At 43.6% G+C, this 14,407-nt stretch overlaps 1 protein-coding gene across 1 annotated transcript in view; it reads right to left on the bottom strand.

The window, feature by feature from the left end:
- The window catches only part of LOC149328902 (venom metalloproteinase antarease-like TfasMP_A), a 45,620-nt gene that overhangs the window by 15,844 nt on the left and 15,369 nt on the right, over nucleotides 1–14,407 (bottom strand). The window contains exons 6-9 of the mRNA XM_089559133.1: nucleotides 13,433–13,504; nucleotides 10,776–10,857; nucleotides 2,568–2,727; nucleotides 1,980–2,023 (exon numbers count right to left, since the gene is read on the bottom strand). Of these exons, the coding sequence (XP_089415259.1) occupies nucleotides 1,980–2,023; nucleotides 2,568–2,727; nucleotides 10,776–10,857; nucleotides 13,433–13,504 (358 nt within the window). The remainder of the gene's footprint in view (nucleotides 1–1,979; nucleotides 2,024–2,567; nucleotides 2,728–10,775; nucleotides 10,858–13,432; nucleotides 13,505–14,407) is intronic.

Consider the following 14,407-nt stretch of genomic DNA (forward strand, 5'->3'; position numbering starts at 1 on the left):
GATCATCTAAATGTTAATATTTCATATATTATTCTGCTCCACGTATACCCATTTCGGGCCGGTAGTGTCGAAACCCAGCGGCGATTTTGCCGTGTGGGCTTGATTTAGAGGCCAAATTGGGCACGCCCTTACTGACTAGTAGGAGGCACCAGTTATAGCAAATCTCTGTTTACTCAGAAAGTTATGCTGAAAAAAACCCTACTCAATAGTGCCGGTCGCCGGACTCCAAACATAATTTTCCTGAACCTTTATATATTAGAGATTTTAGTACAGCGTTGCATGATAACGGACCTAAGGGAAATTCATTACCTTACCGCAAGCAGCTTATCAGAACTGAGAGTTTCAGTAATGCGCTCCAAAACGTTAAACAAGATCTGCATTACATGTAGGTGGAAGGCGCTCTTGAAACGTTTGCCACTGCTGGTAATCATTATAAAGAATATACATCGAGTCACTGACAGCCTATTGATACAGAGACCCTTATTTTCGCCACCCAAATGCCCTTGAAAATTGTCTGACTTATTAAAATATGAGAAGCAATAAACTTAAGCACTGTGCCGCCATCTAGTGAGGAAAAATCAATGTGCAAACTGCTTTAGCAAGAAAATTTTTCATAAAAAAATATGCAATGCTCGAAATACTTATGAAGATTTAGTTATATATGCCGTGTAATTATTAAAATTCATAAAGCTACGTGGAAAAGTTCGAACCCTATTTTTTTGCGTTTTGGTAGGTGAGTAGAACTTTTTGTCGGGTTAGTTGGTACATTGTCTTGAAAGAATGTCGTACACCTTTTTTGGCGTACGACATTCTTTCAAGATGAGTAGGTGAAAATGGTTTAAGCGCGGCGGGTGGCCCCATTAGGCTTGAGAGCTCCAGAATCGAGAGCGTATCTGGCATTACGGCTTAAAATTGGTCGTCAGTGCAAAGTCAGCCACAGAGAAAGGGAACCGTACTCCTAGGTACCGGTAAGCGTGCAGACCAAACCGCAAGGATTGCTTATTCGGCTGGAGCAAGCGGCTCTCGCTTTGATGGACGCTGCTATGTTTTCACACTAAGTCAGCAAATGCTGCAATACTATCCGCTAAAAGGCTTTTTTTTTCGTTAGTGATCTGTGCATGCGCACTCTGGATCCTCTATTCCTCTAAGCATGAAGTCACGCAAAGCCTGCTATACAAAAATTGGCTGAAGGCTTAGCTTGGTTAAGCCTGGATGATTGCGAAAGCAATAACACCTGGCTGCGCATGGTTCTGCTGGTAGTTTCGTTCCTCGAATTCACGCGTAGCAGACTCGAACTCGCCAACTCTTATCTCTTGTTCTTCACGTCGCTGAGCCATGATGTCACCGTCTCGAATCACCACAATGCTCTGCTCCTTCTTCTTGGCTGTATATTGCACTCTTCTTTTAGCAAGCCGCTCTTCTTTCTGTTCCGCAGTTTCTTCCGCACGGCGTTTTCTTCTCTTGTGATTATATCGCTCCGCACTACTCATAGATTCTTCTTCGGAATTAAGTAAAATATTTAAACTAATCAATCTTAATTACTTAAATCAACTTAGTTAAGCTAATCAGTTAAATGAACTAAATTAATGAAATTGATCACTTTACCAAAATAAATAAATAAATTTAACTAATCAAATTCATGAACCTCCATCGATGAGACGAGTTGGGCCTCCAGCTCTCCTTCTGTGACGTCACGCGGTCACGTGGTAGCGCGCCGCAGCTGCGCCGGAGCGAAGGAACCTCCATCGATGGCAGAAAAGTGCAAGCAGTATTGCTTTCGCAATAAAAACTCTCCGTGGTCACGCACACCCTAGCTGCATTGTTAGCGGATTAACAAGAACTACTATTTCCTGGCAGGCAGAGGTACTTAATGTGAATTCTCTCACTGAATTTATGAAAAAGACACCTTTGAATGGGCAACAAGCAGCTCATGTTAAATAGCGCATTTCTTTCGATATCAGTCGGAAATTTCGACTCACCATCTACTTTTCCCCGGGCTTTTACCTCAAGCTTCGTATCAACGCTGAAAGAGAAGACCATGCCAGTTAAAAACGCAGGATTTTTTAACGAATAACTTACTGCTCCGTCTAAACTGTCATTGTTTACTTATTTCAAAATGACTTTGGATAAATATGGTTATATATGAAATTCTGCATCGCTCAACTGAAAAAAGAAATTAATTCCGAGTGACTGTTATCGAGTGCACATTGCGTACCCAAACTTCTTCTAGTAGGTTCAGCTGGCAGAAAAAGTCTAAAGACGAAGCGGTGTTCATGGGAACGCTAGTCTGTGGGTAGTAACCGAACGCGAAAGCACTCTAAAAGGCAGTACTGACGCAATACCTGCTTAACGCTATTACATCCCATTGTGGACGAAGAAGAAGAGCATGCATTAGTAGAGCAGAGGTTGGTTGCCTCTCACTTGCGCGCTTGGACCGCTTTGGGACCGTGATAGTTTTTCGGCTCCGCTTCAGTGGTTCTCTTTCGCGTTGTACGCTACAGTTTGATGGAGCCTCTGAGTGCACTTCCAGAGCTACGCACTCCGTCCACCATCAATAGGCAACGCACCTCGGTGCCCCAGTGACCCAGCCGCCGGCTCCGCGGAGAGTCGCCTGAATTTGGGCCCCTTCCCCATCAACCAGGACGACGCGGCCTCGAATGCCGAGTCCAACTGACAATAAATAGCCACTGTTCTCCGTCGTGTTGTACAGTATAGAGTGTGTTTCACCTAAGACGTTACACAATTTTTAAAAATGAGTTTCTTGCGTTTCACGACCTCGTTTTTCGGCATAGCACTGTCAGCTGTGTAGTGCATCAGAATACACCTTAGCCGTGCTAACTAGCAGGCTGGTTAATTAACACAACTTTTTAACTATTCGCGATTGGCTCTTTGATTATTGGGAAGCGTGTAGCCCATCATAAGTAACATCTATTTCAGTTTTCACAATTTCCAAAACGTGGGTACCCTCGGCGCTGTGGCCCAGCAAAGTTTGGCAAAGTTAAATACGTTTACCTCTTGAGCAATTGCTAAAAATAAAAACTCAATGTAAACGCACACCGCGATGGCTCAATGGTTTTGAGTGTGGGCTTCTGATCTCACGGTGGCAAGTTGTATCTCGGTCGCAGTGACCGAATTTAGATAAGGCGTGAAGTACAAAAATGCCCATGTGCAGCGTGGTGTCGGCGCACCGTAAGCAACATGAAGTGATCCGAATTAATCCAGGTCCCTCATGAGCGGCGTTATCAAGATGCCGTCTCTCGCTGTCGGACGGTTTTATCCAAGTATGGAGTCGCCGAAAGATTGGGGAAACTGGAATGTTTGCCTAAGCCCTATGGTAAAACGTCAAGCTATGCCCTTTAGATTGCGCGGCTACCGTACGTTCACTCGGCATCCTTTCGAAGGTTTTTCACAAAAGTGATCTTTTTTTTCTTATTCGAGATGTTCGCCATTAGGCATAATGAGAAAGGGAGAGAAAGTTGGAAGAAGGAATCTAAACAAGCTTCGCTTAAATAAAAAATTGGCGGCGGCTTAGATTTAGTTAAGCCTGGTAGGTTGCGAAAGCGAGCGCAGCGCCTCTAACGGAAAGAACGCGGCGCGCCGCGTCTAAAGAAGGAACGCAATGCGACGCGTCTTCAGTTGACGCGTGGCTACAAGCCGCCGCTGCGCGGCAACTCGACTTGGTAGCTCATCTCTCACACTTGTATTACGTCACGCTATGACGTCACTAAGCTTGGCATGACGTCATAGGTCATTCTAAATGTCACGCGTGGTTACCGGCCGCCGCTGCGCGACGACTCGACTTGGTAGCCCATCTGTCACCCTGGTATGACGTCAGAGGTCATTCTAAAGGTTAAACGTGGCTACCGGCCGCCGCTACGCGAAAGGCCGTTCATGTGCGTAGTATTGTTTTCGCAATAAAAGTGACAAAAGTCCTCGATAAAGCGATTATCATGTCTCCACTTGCGATAGTCGCCTGCAACTTCCCATTGCAGGCCCGCCTTCCTTAGGAAGCGTCGTCTCACGGAGGCTGTAGCCGGGAAAGTCCATAGCAAGTGTTTTTCGTCACAAAATCCGGCGCGGCGCCACAATGGGGACACTTGTCAGTCACTTCTAGCTGTTTGTAACACCACCGATATCGAACAGAGGGAGTCAGTGCCGCTGCTACCCGAATCCGGCACACAGATACCTCCTCTTCCCCAGTGAGACTACGGGGAAAAGGGTACGAACACGGAGGAATTAGAGCACGTGTTGGCTGGCGCAAAGCCTGCTTCTCGGAAACATGGGACACGAACGGAAATGAGGGGAGAGGGGAAGGTGGCGCGATGTCTAATGTGTCAAAGTGTGTCATTGTATCCACATGAATATTATGCGGATCGTGAGCATGGGCGCGGAACCAGTGTATACGCACAGGACAAGGGTATTTTGTACAAAGTTGGTGAATGGATACTGTAATTAGGAATGTGCGCTGGACAGTCTTAGGCTGCTTAAGGGCGGCGGAGGGAGTAAGTTTAAATGTAAGCAATATCGAAAGTGGGCACGAGCGGAAGGAAAGAAATTGCATTGTGTATCGTTTGAAGCTCCGAGGCAAGGGCGGGGCAAGTATCCGCGCTACTGTATACGTAGCGCGGGCGTTAAGAGGAGGATGGGAGGAACTGTAAACTGCGGTAACTCCCTGCAGTCTTATGTGGGATGCATCGGTGTATATTATGCACCCTGAAGGTAGATGCGCGGCAGATATCGGCGGCGAAGCAGAGGAGCGATTGTCTGTGAGGAAGAGTCTGTAAACGATGAAGCGGAAGCGACATCTTGCGTGCTCTCTTTGCCTCACGTGGTAGAGTATTTAAATTATTGTATTAAGTTGAACGTACTCTTGCAGAATGGGTATGGGTGTTATGCGAGGAAGATAAGCTATTTCGCGCATAGCCTCCCGATTGACTGATTCAAGGTAAACCCACTGTCGACGGGTGAGGCGATGAAATTGGGCCTCGAAATGTGCGGCTGGAGGATGGAACGCCGAGCTTACGGGCACTATCAAAACGCGCTCCGCCAGAGAGCATAGCAATGCGTTGAATTAGACCGATAGTAGCGTTAGCCGATTTACGGGTCGCGTTTAGCCATTGCGTCTCAGTCCCGCATGCTTGAGGTAGAAGACCTTAAACACGCACACTTTGCACTCGAGGAATTAGATAATTATCTGCCGTGAAGGTAAAAGGGGAAGCTTTCCGTAAGCCACACTTGTTTCCAATGCGAATGAAACATGATTTATTACACGATAGGGTTCGAGCCAAAGGCGGTAGTCATGACGTTAAGGCATCCAGCCCTTGTTGCTGCGCCGACTGTTGCACAGATGCATCTGGATGACAGGACCACAAGGTTAGGTCGTCCTTATCGCAAGTACGCTACAGAAGTGATTTTCTCTAGGGCTCGCACAAGAGGTATATAAGGTACCTTAAATAATATTGGGGCGAGGACGGAGCCTTGGTGTACACCGCGGGTGGAAGTAACGATTTCCCATGGACACGTGCACTCAAGGTTCTGTTTGTTAAAAATGAGTGCATTGAGTGGACAAACCGATGCGGGAGACCGAGATCTTGAATGGTGCCAAGAATTGCGAAGTTAAGGACGTTGTTTATTTATTTATTTATTTATTTATTTATTTATTTATTTATTCAAATACCCTAAAGGCCCGAGCGGGCATTACATAGGGGGGAACAACAGAAAAAATTTCCGATGAGTAAAAAAATTCGTTGGCCGGGAACACATTGTTGAAAAGCATCAAACACTCAAAATATAAAGGCACATGAAAAAGAACACTCAGGTTTCCTTCAAAAGCAGTGCTTCAACAAGAATGCAAAAATATGAAGGTTACAGCTCGAAGTGACGTTTTAGAGCGGTTACAAACGCTTCGTAATCATTGGCAGACGCAATGGTGCCAGGGAGTAGATTCCATTGACGGATGGCGATGAGGAGAGGCGAATGAAAGAAGAGATTAGTTCTAGCAAAAATGGGTTCTACTTTCAGTTGGTGATCAATGCGTGGGAATATCCGATGAACCGGCTTGATATGGTACGAAGCAAATGAAGAATGACTGTGATATAATTTGTAGAAAAATGACAGTATGGAAACCATTCTACGTTTTTCGAGAAGAGGTAAATTTAGAGCTTTTTTATTTCAGTTACACTCGCTGATCGAGAGTAGTTCTTCGATATGAACCGGGCGGCTTTATTTTGCAGGGACTCCAATTTTGTTACTAGGTATGCTTGATGGGGGTTCCAGATCAAAGAGGCGTAATCCAATTTCGATCGAGCTAATGTAATGTATGCTAATAGCTTTGTGCCTGGATTAGCTAAACGCAGGTTACGTCTGAGGAAGCCGAGTGTTTTGGAAGCTTTGTTAATAACTGTATCGATGTGCCTGTTCAATGAGAGGTCTGCTGCTAAATGCAAACCTAAATATTTTATGATGGGTGCCGATTCTACTCGCACATTGTTCAAAATGTAACGACAAGGTTCGGCGCTAGATATTGTGGTAAATCTAACAACTTTTGTTTTTGAGGTGTTAATCTCCATTTGCCATTGTGTGCACCAGTCATTAATTTTGTTAAGGTCTGATTGTAGACGAGTAGAGTCGGAAGGATCAGTAATCTGTCTGTATATCACGCAATCATCTGCAAATAATCTGACCGTGGAATTTAGTTTATTACTTATATCATTAATATAAGCTAAGAACAAGATAGGTCCGAGTACAGACCCTTGCGGTACTCCAGATTTAACGGGGGAGAGGGACGATGAATGCCCATTAACAAAGACTGTTTGATACCGACTGGCCAAAAAACTCTTGATCCAAGAAATAATTTTAGGATTTAAGTTCAGATTCTCAAGTTTATTTATTAGACGTATGTGTGGGACTTTATCGAATGCTTTGGCGAAATCTACGAACACGGCGTCTATTATAGAGTGAGCATGAACAGCGTGATGAAGGTCAGTAATCAGTTCAAACAGCTGGGTTTCGCAAGATCGACCGTGTAAGAAGCTGTGCTGATTGACAAAAAAGAAGTTATGCTGTACCAGATAACCCATGATGGCAGATGAGAGTATGTGCTCGGGCAACTTGCAGCTGATGTTAATTAACGAAATGGGCCTGTAATTTGAAGGGTTAGAAGCATCGCCAGATTTAAAAACGGGAATGACACGTGCAATTTTCCAGTCCTTTGGAACACAACCTGTGTCAATGGATTGCTGAAAGATAGCAGCTAAGATGGGGCATATTGCAGGTTTTGCTATTTTGAGTAATTTGGGACATATCCCATCGAGGCCGGGTGCGGAGTTATCGGGTAGACGGTCTATGGCAGAGGATACGCCCTCTGGCGTGACAGTTATGTCGGGCATAGTTGAATACAGCTTTGTAAATGTCAGGTCAGAAGGTAAAGGGCTCTCATCTGTGAACACTGAGCAAAAAAATTGGTTAAATTCCTCTGCTACCTCAGGGGAGGTAAGGAGCTTGCCTTCTTTAGTTATTGACACTGAGGAGTTGGAACTGTAATTTGGATTAACAACTCGCCAAAACTTTTTAGGATTGTTCTTTAACAGATGCGAAATGTCATGGTTATAAAACTTGTCTTTCGCGTCTTCAATTTCAGTTTTGCACAGTTGCGCATGTGTGCGGTATTGATTCCAACCGCGCGCAGATCCTGACACTTTATATTTCGCGAACAACCTTTTCTTTTTGTTTATACATCTTTTGACGCTCCTTGTGAACCATGTGCTTTCTGTAGATGTGGTGATGGTGACTTTGGGCACGTACTTATCTTTTAACAAAGTTAGTTTATCGCGAATAAGAGACCAGTTTTCATTGGCATCCCGTGAACTGAAAGAATGAAAAACATCGGCAGAAAATGATGATAGTTCATTGAGGAGCATATCAACATTTGCCCTGGCATAGTCAAATATAACTTTCTTTGCTTTTTCTGGTTTATTCCTGGCTACTGTGAAATCGCACTGCAAAATACTGTGGTAACTGACACCATCGAGCACGCTTACAGTTGTCTTGTCGGGTTCCGTTGTCAGAACAAGATCTAAAAGTGAATCACCACGCGTAGGTATGGAAACTAGTTGATGGAGATCAAAAAGTGAGAGCACATCCAGAAAATTCTGGCATTCACGCTTTCTTATGCCGTGAAGGGGGCTGCATGTCTGCCAATCAATATGCGGATAATTGAAATCACCTGCCAGGAATATTGGCGAGCGTGGAAATTTGTTCTGCACGTAAGTTAGAGATTCATTTAGGTTTTCAGGGAATTCCTCGTGCGAATCAGGTTGGCGATAGCAGACCCCAACGGCACAAGTTACTGATGGTTATAGACGCAATGCAACCCATAAAATTTCCAGACACGATCCTGTATCCACGACATAGGCTTGCAGGCTATTCCTTACGGCGATCAACACCCCGCCACCGCGCGAGGTAATGCGATCTTTTCTAAATAATGAAAAATGGCTGGACAAAGATAGTTCAGAATCAGCAATATCGGGAGATAACCAGGTCTCTGTGCCCAGCACAAGGTCGGCTGAGCATGCTTCAACATAAGAACACAGATTATCTTGTTTTGGAAGGAGGCTGCGGAAGTTTGACACTAAAATTGACAATGCTGAATTTATGGGTTTATTTTGTAGTCAGTGGTCCTCAGTGGTTGCGTCATGTTCAGGAGTGGTCATTTCACTAGTGCCGCTTTTGGGGACAGCAGCCACATCATATGCCTTTGCGATATCAGTAGCAATCACCGTACTAACAATGTGACTATGGGGAGAATGGTTCAGTACGTCCACAGCCAAACCAGCAAGACCGTCTTCCGTTCGAATTTGAGGGCGGAATCAAATTTGAGCTCCTGGATAACAATCATTCAATTCCGGTCACGATGACAAGCGAGCTGCTAGAATGTGTTCATAAAGCTTGCAGATAGTAGGAGTAAGTGAAATAGGGCGGAGGATCGAAAGAGAAACTGGCGGCTGACCTGATTTGGGTAATTGGTACAATGACAGAATGTTTCCACTCTGCAGGCATAACTCCAGAATGCCGCACCTCACGGAATGTATCCAGGAGGGACTGTAGAGCAGGTGTTTCCAAATTGCGAAAAAGGTAGTTAGGTATGACGTCGTATCAGGGAGCAGTGCTTGTTTTGTGGCGAACTATGGAGGCAAGCAATTCTACCATGGTAAAATCTCTGATAACTTCATCAGGGGGCACAGAAATCGATAATATGGGCGAAGAGGTAGCAACACAGTCATGATGTGCGAAAAACTGACGGTCTGGCTGTTGTGCAAATGAAGCCTCATGGACATTCAGAGACCAGCGAACGCTTTCGGTATAGTCGGTACAAAAGCGATCTATGTTTACATCTGAAAAAAAAGTAAATCAACGTCTGAACTAGCGGCGATACAGCTCATGAGACAGTTACCTGTATAACTGTTTAGCATACTATAACTATAACTTCTATATATGAAATTTTTCTACCTTTCTCGTATGTGCACCCACCCCAGTGAAAATCCCATTTGGGGCTTACTCTATACCAAATTAAATAGAATGAAGATCACAAAATGTTGGGAAAAAACACAGATAAATGCTACAGAGATTAATCGCCTCCTCCGTGTTCGTTGAAGGAGCGATGAGGACTGCAAGAAAGCCATTGCATCAGAACCTCCTCCTCCAGAAGCGGATGTCTTCTAGTGCTGTAGTTAAGGCGCATTGCCAGTCCAACTGCTGCATATATAAAGCACGGTACCAATGCTCACTTCCTTCAGAACGTGAACGCGCGATACTACTGAGTACAAGCAGTTATGCTTCGTAATAGGTTAGTCACGGCACTAATAGTGGTGCAAAAACTAGAAGAGTGCAACGGCAAAAGTGTTCTGAGATTTTTTCTTCCGAGAATTTTCCTGGAATATGCTTTGAGGTCAGTTTGGTGACCCTAAATTATTTTGCACCATTTCTTTTTGGAAGCTGGTAATACTTTGTCTGTGCCGGCTTTTCCTGTGTTATTCTTTAAGGAGAAAGAACGGCTTGTGAGAAGCTTACAAGTTTTTAATGTCAGTTTCTAGCTCACCGTGACGCTTTATTGCGAGTGTAGCTAGCTGCTTCTCATGCAAAGAAACAAATTAGGTTGTTGAATATGCATTTGACTCTTTGTGTTTATTTAAGGTGGGCTACTGTTTCAGTATAAATAGCTACTGTTTATGCCTTGTAAGTGGCTTTGTCTCCCAACAGTTGTTCGTGAGTTGCTTCAGTTCTTTCCTTAAAACAAACATACGTCCTGCATTTGGAAGTGTACGAAACCACCAACACGTGAGTCGCTGACTCGCTTTGACATGTTAAACTCCGAGGAACGAACCTACACGTGTCATATTAAAACACTTTTTTGTGTGCACACTTCACAGTAACTATGAAAAGAGATCGTCGATGTGTTGAAGTGTAGCCACATAACACAACTTGTTTCAACACCACAGGCCACCGTTTCAGAAGTTGATACCCAGACCTGCTCATCTCATGTAGTTGATTTCAGACACGCAAGGTCATATTCAGTATTTCCGCACCCAAAACGGCCCCCTTCATAAAAGAAAAAAAAAATCACTCATCGTACCTATTCGGTAGTGGCAACGGTTTTTGCCAAATACTACTCCTTATGGCAAAAACAAAAAAAAAACCTATTAAAGTTCTTCCTGCTTTTTTTGTGGCGGAGCCGTACCTCGTCAGCAGCACAACGACATCGCAGTTTGGTAATTCACATTGTTGGATGTAGCACTTTAGTTTGTCCAGAGTATCTTCCATATTCACGCCGTCGGCGTCCTTGACAATGGTATAGTTATCCTGAAGCGAAAAGCATCCTTTATGAAGCACACTTCAGACACCCAGTAGAATTCTGTCAACAAATATTCGCGTATGAATGTTGTCAACGCATTCATGTTGGTTATAAACTATTCAGCTTGAGGTATTTATTGGAAGTCTTGTTTCAGCATTGAGCAGAGACATCTTACAGGACACAGTACGCTGGAAAAATAGAAACTAACAAAATAATTAACACCCAACATGTACCACGTCAACACCACATCATAGCTGTTAAGGAAAACATGCTTAAGCACAATACGCGGTTTTATACAAAGCGATGAAAATTAAGCTTTCAAGATTTCTTAAAAATAGGCTCTGAGAGGTCTGTCAAATCCCCCCTACACACGTTCCGTGTCCAGGGGGAAGCAAAGTAAAATAATAATCGCCAACGAGAGGCTCCTATTTAACTAAAGCTATTATGAAACATTTTATCGATGGCTGCCAGTGGGAATGTTCTGATTAGAAACCGAGGGGAACCCACATTAGTAAACAATTCTATATGATAGCATTCTCCTGCCGCCGCGGTGGCTCAGTGGTTATGGTGCTCGGCTGCTGACCCGAAAGACGCGGCTTCGATCCCGGCCGCGGCGGTTGAATTTCTTTGGAGGAGAAATTCAAGAGGCCCGTGTACTCTTCGATGTCAGTGCACGTTAAAGAACCCCAGGTGGTCGAAATTTCCGGAGCCCTCCACTACGGCGTCTCTCATAGCCTTAGTCGGTTTGGGACGTTAAACCCCATAAACCAAACAATTCTCCTAGCATGAGCGTTCCGATATTTGCGTCCAGATTGTCAGCTGGATCCGCTTAATTGAGTATCCAAGGCGGTGGCGGCTGGCGCGGAATTCTACGGGGCATGACGGTGTGTTTAGTGTACCAATCATGCCCAAGCCAACGGTTGAACTGATAACTGTTCCCCATTCCCCTCCGCCTACTGAATCAAAATGACGCTAGATGGTACGCCTGCGTCACTCTAGGGGGGAGTTTCGTCGACTGTGATGTCCTTGCCTGCGTAATTACACGAATGCAGTGAAAAAATTGGGCGAGAATATCTCGGAACGCGGGGGATCTAGAGGAATTTTATCATATGGATTTATCTATGGAATTCTATCATATGCCTATATGTTTCTAAAGTAAACACGCACTCTAGCCGCAATGGGTAAAAAGTTTCTCAATATATCCTAAAGAATTAGGCGCCCTGGAGCAAAAATTATAATCGTATATACAGTCCTCCTGGCCACATAACACGTGCTGAGCTATAGTTCGTGCCACACAACAGTGCGCCTATTTTAGAAAATCTGTAAACATTAATTTTCATCGCCCTGTACCATGCCTAAGTAGATTCCAAGTCCAAATGCGGATAAACATGCCCGATCTACCCACCCTAAATTCTTCATAGACCTACTTAGCGAACCAACTTGAAACTTTTTCACCTATAGCTTGGTGAAATGTCACGTTTCTCTCTTCCTTATTTTTTCTACTTTCACAGTGCGAAAAAGATGTGGACAAGTGAGCCAAATCGGGAGACCTCAAACCACAGCACCGGGATGAGGGAGTGAGAAGCATGGCGTGGCTATGACTGGATGGGTGAATTATAATCTCCGTCGGCATATTCACCACGTGTTTAAACGAAAGGTGTTGCGAAAGAGAATAATTTTTTCGGCAAACCAAACATTATACTAGCTAGGGGATTTGGGGTTCAGGGAGAATATCGTCGCGTTCAGTGGTCAACGGCAAAAGCAAACGAACTGCATAAAAAATTCTTGATGCATGGTACCAGCTGACTTGCCCCTTATGCAAACATTGGACACATCGGCAACATTTTTTATACCATGCTTCCGCTACCAAAACGAATCAAGTCGTGTATGATGTGAACCGCGGAATTTCCATTAAGCAACAGTATGCAATTTTTCTTTCCATGGCGACTGGACATCTAGCATTTTAGGACATTTTGTGGGCATTGTAGTTCGAATTCTCAGTGCTTCAGTTCGAGTCCCTTCGTTTCACAGGGGTAATCAGCGGTGAGGAGCAGCCCGAAAAACTAGCGTTGGGCAAAAAACCTTCTCGAAAGTCCTGATGTTATAGATGCCTTACCAAATTACAGATCAACTGCTCTCCGTTCAGTTGTGTTGGAATCGTTTAGAGACAGTGTAAAAATATCATGAACTAAAGGGGCTGTTACAGTTTCAGTTTCTGTTTTGAACATAAGAATCAAAGATTTCATTAGAATAGGATGCTCTATGCTGACTTGCACAAATGTAAAAAAATGCACAGTATGGTTACTGAAAATGAAAATCTTCGTTAACTCTTGGAAAAAGCAACATTTTGTGCTAAAGATAACATAATAGGCGAAAATCTCAAAAAGAATAAAATATTTAGAGCACTCACATATTTGTCCCCACGAGCTCCGCCCATTAAATGAGCAATAGAAATACAGTAGGGAAAGCGATTCGCTATGTGAAATCCTATACCGTGAAAAACTTAATATACTATGATATAGCACTTGCACATCTTATGATGTAGCATAACCTATAGTTTGTTTTACTTCAAGAAATACATACCGCAGGCGTAGAAAGTCCATTAAGCTGGAATTTTATTTTTGGTTTCCTCATATTTTGGAATCGTAGTTCCACCTACACATAAGAGAAAATATGCTGAGTGAGTAGTTTATAAAATTAACGCACCTGCTTTAGAAAGCAAATGTTAAGTTATCGTTAGTACCTATGTGTTATGTATTGCACTATCATATAACGTGATCTGCTTAATTAAGAATGGTATATTAAAAACTTCAATTTTATAGGCGCACTCTCCGAATCCTGCCTTGACTTAATTAACTGGGAAGGTTTCGTGCAAAAAAATAGTATTTAGCTCCCATAAGTCGTTTAGGAAAATGATACAAGCTGGAGGTCATCAGGCTCAGAGGAAAAAATTAACTTTCGCGAGCGGAATTTCATTAAACTGTTTGAGTAAATCTAGCGCACTACGCCACCATGTTGTGTCGCAGGTTGTTTCATGACTTTCTGCTGGCGTTTCTTACATCTGCAGTATTCAAGATCTGGTAAGGCGAATGTGAGTTGAAATATAGCCTTTTCTTTTGGTAAATATTCTACGTGTAAGCCGGTTCAGCATCATTTACTGTTGCATACAATAACCAGCCTCTGTAAAACACTCATAATGGACCGACATTGTCAATCTGTTGTTTCTGCAAAAAACCTTTGCAGTAAAATGACGGTACACATAAAAGTATTCCATGCCCTTACCGAGTTCGTACCAGAGTGGCACACAGTCTTAGTGCTATGCTTTTCGTTGGCTTTTCTAGTTGTTTGTTGCTTAGATGTGTTGTATTATGAAACAATAGCTATGTACTCTGCATTGACTCTTTTCTCTTGTTCGGTTGTTTAACTGTGTTGAATTGCCACTGTTTTCATGAAGTTTTCACAAAACTCACGTACTCAAGACATTACATCATTATATTAAATACCATGTTGAAAAAAAAACGGCGCTTAGCTAGAGGCCTCGCGCTGCTTGGTTCGAAG

The sequence above is a fragment of the Amblyomma mixtum genome, chromosome 9 (genome assembly GCF_055824585.1).
Source record: "Amblyomma mixtum isolate Tamu chromosome 9, ASM5582458v1, whole genome shotgun sequence".
NCBI lineage: Eukaryota > Metazoa > Arthropoda > Arachnida > Ixodida > Ixodidae > Amblyomma > Amblyomma mixtum.